Raw genomic sequence first — 10,293 nt, forward strand, 5'->3', positions numbered from 1 at the left:
AGAGGTGGACGCTCTATGCGAGCGAGCCACCAAGTCCAGAGTCAAAGACGACGCCCCAGAGCGCTTCAGCGAGTCCCGAACAACTTCCACACGTGAAGCTTCAGAAGACTGGGCTCCTCGTGTGGAATGCCTGTTCGGGGCTGCACTAGTGAGGAATGGGGGGCCCTTGGGCGAGCCGAAGAAGATCTGGAAACCAGACCTGCGACGGCCACAGAGGAGCGACCAGAAGAAGAAGGGCCGGCTCCTCCATCTCCGCTTTCCGGATTACTCGGCTGAGTAACGGAAAGGGAGGAAAGGCGTACGCCTCCAGACCCGTCCAGGGAAAGTCCAGAGCGTTCACTCGCCATGCCTGAGGGTCCGGGAATGGCGAGACGAACACCGGAAGCCTCTTTGAGTACCTTGTGGCAAAAAGGTCTACCAGAGGCTTTTGGACCTGGGCCCAAAGGCGAAGCAGTGCCCCGTGAGTGATCGTCCACTCCGACTGAAGCACTGTACCGGAACGACTGAGCGCATCCGCCAGAGTGTTCAGCCTCCCTGGAAGGTACCTGGCCGAGATCGTGATATGATGCTGAAAGCACCACACCAGGATCTCGCAAGCCCTCTCCGAGAGAGACGGGGACCGCGAGCCTCCCTGCTTGTTGATGTACGCCGCCACTGTCATGTTGTCTGTAAACAGACGAACATGTTTGGCGTACAGGGAGGGCAGAAACTCGGCCAGAGCTAGAGCAACTGCCTCTAGCTCCAACAAGTTGATGTGCCACAAGGACTGCTCCGTCGTCCACAGACCGGAAGTAGTCTGAAGATCTGTATGTGCCCCCCAACCCTCCCTGGACGCATCTGTAAAGAGGTCCAGGTCGGGGAGGGGCACGACGATCGGAACACCTCTGCAGACCCACTCCGTGTCCAACCACGGAAGGGTCGCAGACTGGAACCATCCCTGCAAAGGGATGAGGGCGTCCCAGTCCACCAGAGGAGAGTCCACAAACGGCTTCAGAGCGAACTGAAGCGGACGTTTGTGGACCCGGCCCAGTGAAACCAGAAGAGCCATAGACTCCATCTGCCCCAAGATGGAGGCGAGCGAGCGGATGGAAGCCATCAGGAGAGGTAAAGTGGAGCGAATCTGAGCTTGGAGCTTGTCCACCCTTCTCTGAGAAGGCTGGACAGTCCAAGCGACCGTGTCGAAAGACATCCCCAGATAAGTGAATGTCTGTGACGGGGTCAGCTCCGACTTTACCCGGTTGATCGAGAACCCCAACGAGTTGGATTCTCGAAGAACCGTCAGGGTATCCTGCGAACAGCCGCTCTGGGACTGGTTCATGATGAGCCAGTCGTCCAGATAAGCCCGCAGACGGATACCCTGGGACCTCACCAGTGCACAGACCTGTCTCACCACCATGGTGAAAATCCATGGTGCGAGAGACAGCCCGAAAGGGAGTGCGCAAAACTGGTAGATCTGATCTCCCCACCGGAAACGAAGCCATTTCCGGTCGGCCGGATGCATAAGAATGTGAAAGTATGCGTCCGTGAGATCGATCGAGGTCACCCAGTCTCCTGGGCGGAGAGAGTCTCGGACAGAGGCTGGCGTCTCCATCTTGAATTTTATCTCCCTCAAGAAAGTGTTGAGGAGAGATAAATCCAACACGGGACGCCATCCTCCTGACGCTTTGGGAACAGCGAACAGACGCCCGTAAAATCCCAGGGAGCTGTGGACCCGAACTCTCTCCACCGCGCCCTTCTGCTCCAGGGAGGCAATTTCCGACTGCAAGACGGAACGTGCTTCCTGCGAGAAGGGGGGCTTGAACCGCGGCGGCACTCGGGTAAGAGGCGCCTTTTCCTCCCGCCAGAGTAGACGGAAGCCCGATCTCACCACTCCCACAATCCATTGGCTGTCTACTACCGACATCCAACGAGAAAGTGCCCGGGAGGGGCCTCCCGCCATCACCAAGGTGGAGGGCGGGAGGGGGGTGAGATCGGGAGCGCTTCATTGGGGGTGTGGCTTACTTCCAGAGCCGCCACGCCCCCTCCCCGATGCCGTCCTCTTCTTCCCACCACGAGCGGCCGGCGGAGCCTGCCGCTTCTGAGCTGGCTTGGGGTTTGACGATGTCTGAGCCTGCTTCTGCTTAGAAGGCTGAGACTGTTTCACCCCCTTCAGAGTGTAGTCAAGGAACTGACTGTCCTTGTTCGACTGAATCTCCTTCTGTCTGGCATCTAGTGCCAGCGGACAAAAGAGAGACTCCTCTGAGACCGGGGAGACTCTCAAGGTCTCCCTAGTAGCCAGCTCCGTGAATTGGGACTGCGAGAGGAAGAGATCCCTCCTACAGAGTACCGCTTGGGTGTACTGCAGGGAGGAAAGACGCAATTGTTCCTCATTGACCTTGGCCAATGCGGTCAAAAGCGCAGAGACATCGTCCGCATTCTGTTCTTCACTGAGAGTGAAAGGAACCAGCGAATCGGTCAATGCCCGAGACAGAGTCCGAACAAGAGTCTCCGCAATGGAGGACAGTTCGATCTGCCGACGTCCAACCTCCTCAGCAGAGAGGAGGGAAGCCTCCGAAACCGGCAAAACCGAATCACGCTTGATCGGTTTAGTCAGAAGAGGCAGCAATTCCCGGGAAACCGGAAGGGTAGCCCTAGGGAGTGCAAAAGACGCCAGCCAACTCTGGCTCTGATTGGGCATGCCAAGCTTCCTATTGGCCGTAGGCACGAAGGAAGAGGCTTGAGCAGCTGAAGCCACCCACTGCTGAGCTGATTCCGGAACTGGACCAAAAGGAAGCAGTAACGGAACAGGCACTGGCCGAATACCACTTCCCGCATGTGCTGGACGAACCAGCGAATGCGAAAGTTGGTAAGCCACTGACGGAGACTCGGCGAACCGGAAGGAAGAAACATCTTCCTGTGCCGGCCGGAAGTCCGCCATGGCAGAAGGAACGAATGATGCGGAAGAGTCCGCAGCCACCACCCCTTCAGGGAAATAACGAGACGTTACTTCCGCCGCGACGTCAAGAACAGACTTGAGCTTCGACGGAAACACGCCCCGCGACTCCTCGCTGACCACTGATGGAGCATCAGAATAGTCACACGTGGAACCATGACCGAAGTCACCAGTTCCGGAAGCAGAAGCATGCCCTGGCAAACCGGAAACCGGAAAAGCCTGAGCACTAACATCATCCTGCAGCCCAAAACCCTGTGAAGGTAAAGGGTAAGCAGGACGACCATCCGCAAAAACCGGAGCTGGATGAGCTGACGTCACTCCCCCGACTGAGTGGAGTGATGCCTGCTCAAGCCTAGGCACTTGAAGGCCGGAAGGCGCACGCTGTAATCCACTATCTGGTATCCGGAAGGAACCACCAGAAGAGGAAGAAGCGTTTCCGGCCGAAACCGGAAGTGTAGCCAACGGAACCGCAAAATGCGGAAGTGAAGACTGCACTGGTTGACTTCGCGATCCGGAAGGACCGGAAGTCAGTGAATACTCCATCCTGCCGCGACCGCCGTAGCGTGCCGGAGCGGACGGATCATCACTTCCGGCGAGTGCCGGAAATGCGGCAGTCGAAACCGACTGCCGCCGCTGTTCGATCAAATCCGGGGCCTCGTAGGTTATCGCCGGAAATGAAAGATCAGCATGGTATCGGTCGTGACCCGATGCGAAAGAGCTGTCCCCCGAAGGAGAACGTCCAGGCGCCTCACGAGGGCTATCGGACCAGCTCTGCTTACCAGCCGACGCTGAAGAGGGAGGACGCTGCTCCAAGCCGGAAGTGGAGGACAAAGACACGGAAGCCAATGCCCGGACGTCACTGCCAGATGCCGGAAACGCCGAACTGCTGGCGACGGAACGCTGAAACTCTGCCTGCACCAAGCTGCGGATTTCCGGAACCAGTGACTTTAACAGAGAGGAAACCAACGCACCTTGTCCAGGTGCTAACAACGATGACGTAGTCTCCGATGTAGAGACAGGTGCAGAAGTAACAGTAGCGCTAGGCGCCGCAAAAGAAGCAGAAGTAGTAACAGCGCTAGGCGCCGAAATAGGTACAGCCAACAAAGTGTTACGCTCTTGGTCTGTAACAAGTAACGTTGCTTTGGAAGAGGAAGACTTAGGCTTAATTTTCCCCTTGGGGTCCGACTTGCCACGGCGCTTGTCTGAATCAGACATGTTGACAACAACACGTGGCAACGCGAAAAAATTTACTGAAACGTAAGTCTAAACGACTGGAAAACTCAGTAAACACACGCACTAATGCGTCTACAAAATACTATAGCTAAACTTGCCCCACAAAAAGCAGAGGCACGGAGAGCTACAAACAAAGTCACACGAGCTAGAAAACTAACTCACACAACAAAATGGCGACACGCAAGACACTGACACGTTCGTCAACAACACGTGGCAAAGTGAAAAAGATTTACTGAAACGTAAGTCTAAACGACTGAAAACACAGTAAACACACACGCTTACGCGTCAACAAAATACTAAAGCTACACTTGCCCAAACAGAAAGAGGGCACGCAGAGCTACTAGCAAAGTCACACGAGTTAGCTAACTAACTCACACAACAAAATGGCGAAACACGCAAGTCACTGACACACAAGTCCGCAAAAAACGGACAACGTACAGTAACGAAAACAGCGCAAACAACCAACAACAAACGGGAACGAGCTCACCAAACTGTAGGCAAGGCGAGCAGAAAAGCTGGGTAACGTGGCCGGCGGGTGTCACTCAAACACGCAAGGTCAGCCACAGAGCGTCAAAAAGTGAACCGTCCTCTCCGAGGTGAAAAAGACGTATGAGAATAGGCACGTGTTCCTAGAGGAAGTGACGTGGCACACACCCGTATGGGAGGTAACTCCCAGTGTGCTGGCCCATTACCAAGCTACTTTCACTTTCGTTTTGGTGATGGGGTTGCTTCCCTTTAAATTCTTTAGCCGGGTAAGCGTTTTTCAGTGATAAGCATCTCAGGTGACTCAATGCTAATGTGATTCGGAGTAAGAATATGATATTTAATGACTTCTTACTTGCATGCACGTGAATTGTGTATGCATTGATGTTTCTGAATGCAATATTGTTGTCTGCTACTAGAGATAAATGAACGTGGGGGGCGGATTAGCTTGCACTGCTTCAAAGCTTTAATATAGATACCATACAGATAAACCAGCTCCCAACCTCTCGGGCCATGGACAGTTGAACTTGTCTCCAAAGACCACTCAAGGGACCAACAAAAGTGGTCATTATAGACCGGTGGTCGCTATGGAAATTAGGTCAATTAAAATGAACCTGGTCAGGGATCTTTTTGGGAACGTAATAGACAGTTGGTCGTTATCTCAAGATGGTTCCCATGCCAGGTTCGACTGTATATGATTTTGAATGCCCTGGAAAGGTATGTCTACAGGTTTGTTAATATGTCCTACTTTTGTATTTTATCGAAATATATTTATCAACAACTCTAAGCACAAGCAAACGAAAGGAAACACATCATACTTTCTGTACAGTATATCCATTGATGGTGTCCCCTGGTTTCAGTGCTCTGGCTGCATCACGGGCTTTGCTGCTGCTACACCGCACAATGGGAACAAAATGGCTGAAACATTGAAATAAGTATCAAACGTGTTATAATATTTACACAATATAAGCAACAAGTCAGAATACATAACTAACACAGATGTGCAAAACAATACAGCTCGATCAATACTTCAGTACATCCATATATAATGTCACAATTAAACCAAGCAAAAATAACCTCAATGCACAGTGAATTGAGCATCTTTACACAACAGAATTGTTCAAGCATGCCCACTAAAATATGTCCATTCAAAATTCGGTACAAGAAATTAGAAGAAAAAAATTAGTATTTTTATATATATTATACTAGATGAATACCCGGCTTTGCCGGGAAGAAGTAGAGCCGAATACCCGGCTGCGCCGGGAACCCGGCATACGCGATTGACGCCACACGAAGGAAGGGAGATAAACGCGCAAAACACTGGAGAAGATAAGGAAGAGTTACTGGGAATGGATGTACAGAAAAAACAAAATCGGTTCAGTGCTGCGCGCTGAGAGCACGTGTCAAAAATTTTCATCGACCAGATTGTGTCCGGGGTCTACCTAAATATGCCCACCAAATTTGAAGCAGATCCATCAAGAACTTTGGCCGTGCATCGCGAAGTGACAGACAGACAGACAGACAGACAGACACACACACACAAGCCGTATATAAGATGTTTGGTGGCTTGTTGACAGACCAGCTTTTTTGTTGGTCCAAGGGGACCATATCGTCTTTTGTTTCATCTTTATCGACCAAGAGTTGAGCATATTTCTTTTCTTTTAAGTGTTTATGACTTTTCGTTGTGGATTTTGCGATTACAGAGATAAGTTGCAAATTGACCATGAGTCGCTGCGGTAATTATCAACATTGATTGGGTCTTTGAGAGTGAATACTTACAATCGTTGTCCTCGGAAACACAAATCCAAAGCCGCGATGGTTTCACACATCAAACAATCAGCCCGATTGGCTTTTACTTTGACAATCCACGTTTCACCTGAAAGCTCAAACCCATTCACCACCTCGAGTTATTGCATGGGGAACATGAGATTTATTTCCCAGGTGTTTGTGAATGAAAACTCGTGAAAATGATGACAAATATGGTCAAGGCTCAGGAGGTGACTCCAATGAGTGTGACATGCAAGAACAAATTTCAATGTTATTACAAGCTGACAATTTCCTGACAATTTACTAGGTATGGTCATGCTAAACTTCTACGAAAAATGTTTTTCACACTTGAGCCATCGTTTAGATGTATTTACAAAAATAATATCAATGTTCAAACATAACATGACGCCATCACAATTTCAGATTCAGGCAATTTAATGATCCAAGAACAAACAAAAAGAATTAGAAATGTTGGTGGTGTTTCTTTATTGCTAGACCACACATCCATCAATACAAACAAGATAAGCAGGTAAGAATCTCTAATTGGGTCAAATACCTGAGCTTGAAATTGCTTAAACATAACATGACACCAAAACACTAAGTCAAAATGCAGCATGGAGTTCAAAGACAAAATACTATCAATACTAAGTCCAAAACAGAAAACATAGATAATGTTTGTGTGTCTCCAAAATATCATAATGAAAATACTAATTATAATAGTCATCAAATTAAATCAATAATAGAGCCATCCTTCACTGGATGCTGCGTAATACCCGAAAATGCCAAAAATTAAACCAAGAACACGCCCAAATCAATCATTTTGGCATTAAATAATAATAAAACATTGTTACATACATTATTTCCTTTGCCCAACAAAAAAAAAGTGGATGTGTTACCTTGTCTTTAAATGAGAGGGAAAAAAGAAAAAGTAGCCATGCTTGAACATAACATGACGCCGTGACACAAGATAAACTTACATCATCTGGAGCTATAGATGCAAATAAAATATCAAATTCAGAAGCCATTGTGTGCATAGCGTTGGTCATTGCACAGTTAACTGCATAGCCAAGTCACAACCTTAGAAAAAGTTATTCTGAAATTAAAACACTTAAACATAACTTGACGCCATGAAACATAACATGACGCCGTGACACAGTCTTTATCAGGCTAAAGTGGCAAAACCAAACATAATAAAAGAACAGGAGGACAGCTATCTACATGCAGTGATGGTAGGTAATTATTAGCCACCAAATAATCTGATGTGTAAACTTAATCTTTTATGTTTGCACAGAAAATTTGCTGTTTGAGCATAACATGACGCCATGAAACATAACGTGACACCGTGACAAAAGATAAAATTGCATCCTCTATGGGTGTAAGTAAGCCATCCAATTCAGATGCCATTGTGTGCACATAAAAGGCTGCTACAGAGCTAAGTTCACTGAATAGGTGAGGGGCAACCTTAGAAAAAGTTTTTGTACCATGAAAAAATGCCCAAACATAACTTAAGACCATGTTCAAACCAATTAAAAGGAAAAAGTGTATAGTCTACATTTACGTGTACAAAATGCTAGATAAAAAGGAAAGCTAGATGAAAATAGACTAAGAAACTATAAAAATTAAACTCAATATTACACTACAACACTGTGACAGTTCAAGCTGACACCGATGTGTTATGTTGTGTTTGGACAAGGATCACACTAACTACAACAAAAACGTGGTTTCTATGAGGGGGAAAGTTATTTGAAACAGATAATATCAATATTAAATTCTGCATCTGTTTTTCTTCACCAAAAATAAAATAAGTAAAAAACCGAGTGCCCAAACCTAACATTACACCAGCCGTGGCAGCAGAGATCGACTGTGCATTGCGTCAAGTTATGTTTGGACATAAAACTAGCACTCGGCGATCAGACACAATAAGGGTCTACAAGTTCAGACCCAATGATGATGTTAATGCATAGTATTCAATCTGCCACAAAAAATAGTGTATGTTAGAAGACATTTAGTTGAACGAGTTTAAACATAACGCTGACGACCTCGGACTTGGTGTAAAGTTGCGTTTGATCTCCTGCATCCCATAATATCAACCACGTATCTTGTAAATCGCAGTAAATGACTTTTAGGGGTACTTCACGAAGTGATTTCATGAAGGGATGCATCATTGATGGTTGAAAACGTACTTAGCTCTATCAAACCAAAAACGCAACAGTGACACCACATGATCGGCATGAATGCACATGACAAAGCAAAAATTGACAAATGTAGGAACGTAGGAAAGTGTTGATGAAAGCACAACTATTCAGACAGGATCTCTAGTTTTATCAGAGAAACAGAACTCAGCACTCGAAAGCCTAATGTGGTCATTACTTCATATTCTATCCATAATTTCGCTGGATTTGCACAAACTCAACAAATGACGCCAAAATAAAAACCTTACCTTTCGGCCTATCCTCGGCGTCCATCGCGCGCTTTGTCTTCAAATGGCGCAATATTCTAAATTGGAGTGGTTTTCACTTCCATGCCGGATTAATCTCCAAAAAATGGAGTGAAAAATACACATACATTGTTCCTTTTTCGTGTCCAAACGCAACGGTTTGTTGACACCATATCGCTTCCGCAAAATCAATGTAAATTTCTTGCTGCATCAGAGTTTAAAATGTTCGCTTGCTGATTAATCCAAGAACTAAAACATAAAATCTTTCAGATTAGAGGTTAATCACGTGTGTTGGATGCGGATATTTCTTTCAAGTTAACATCGATCGCTATCACCCAAACATGACACCACGCGTTGAGTTTGAGCACGATTGATGACGCTCTATATAGACAAGAAACGAACAAATATTTGACACGCACGTAACGTCAATAGGAATTGATAACGTTTTAAGAATTCGAAAATCAATAAATTGACTCTTGATTCGATCTTGTTATGGTGAAAAATGCCGTCGGAAGTGACACACAGGTATGTCTGTCACGTTTTTCTTCCACCACGATCGTCGATTTTTCATTAAAAAAAATTGTTTTTTAATGACAGAAAGCAAGTTTAACTAATTGTATGTCATCACACGAAGCTTTGATCATATAAGAACAAGTGACAACAGTTTGATTTCATTAATTCTTTATCTTCAACCTTAGAATCGCAGTCAAAAATGCCAGCTGGTGATTTCTGCACTCGAGCCACCTCCTGAGCCTTGACCATATGTATATCTCTCTTTGCCCACCTATTTGGTCGTTGAGATAATTGCTGACATCTTTGCAGAACATTCTGCCCATACTTGAGGAACCGCATCTTGCAGAGTATAATCCAGCTGAATCTGTAATAACACAACAAAGACTTGTAGGGCACTTGGGTGAATAACATTAACAATGAAGATTCCAATTCTATCCTCATCCTCTTTCTCTCTCTGAGGCAGTCTCTCTGAGGCAGTCTCTCTCTCTCTCTCTCTCTCTCTCTCTCTCTCTCTCTCTCTCTCTCTCTCTCTCTCTCTCTCTCTCTCTCTCTCTCTCTCTAATACAAAAATCCCGCACACACAGAGTAAACAGTCGGGACCATTTCCCAGAGCAACTTTGCTATCGTCATTTTTCTCACAATAAATCTATAGTTTTGTATCCTCTGCTTCAAATCGAAACATTCGTCTGCTACTGAGGTCAAGTAGGAGAATGATGTAACCTGGCGCCTCCGTCTTTATAAGACACCGACAGGGTAAAAGGTTAACCAGTTGAGGCCATCAAAATATTAATTACACGCTTTTGCAAGCGGCCGCACATTCTGATTTGTTAGAATATTGAAATAAAACGCAAATTACCAGTGTAGATGATGCTGAAACGTGCGGTAAGGGCGCAGCCATATACAAATTTCAAAAAATGTGCACCGAAAC

General features: G+C 46.6%; 1 protein-coding gene across 1 annotated transcript in view; it reads right to left on the reverse strand.

The window, feature by feature from the left end:
- LOC138959104 (presequence protease, mitochondrial-like) overlaps positions 1-10,280 on the reverse strand; it is a 40,731-nt gene extending 30,451 nt beyond the window's left edge. Inside the window, exons 1-3 of the mRNA XM_070330454.1 lie at positions 10,222-10,280; positions 9,637-9,729; positions 5,467-5,566 (exon numbers count right to left, since the gene is read on the reverse strand). Of these exons, the coding sequence (XP_070186555.1) occupies positions 5,467-5,566; positions 9,637-9,704 (168 nt within the window). The 5' untranslated portion in view covers positions 9,705-9,729; positions 10,222-10,280. The remainder of the gene's footprint in view (positions 1-5,466; positions 5,567-9,636; positions 9,730-10,221) is intronic.
- Between the last annotated feature and the right edge of the window lie 13 nt (positions 10,281-10,293).

This window comes from Littorina saxatilis, linkage group LG2, assembly GCF_037325665.1.
Source record: "Littorina saxatilis isolate snail1 linkage group LG2, US_GU_Lsax_2.0, whole genome shotgun sequence".
In the NCBI taxonomy this organism is placed as follows: domain Eukaryota; kingdom Metazoa; phylum Mollusca; class Gastropoda; order Littorinimorpha; family Littorinidae; genus Littorina; species Littorina saxatilis.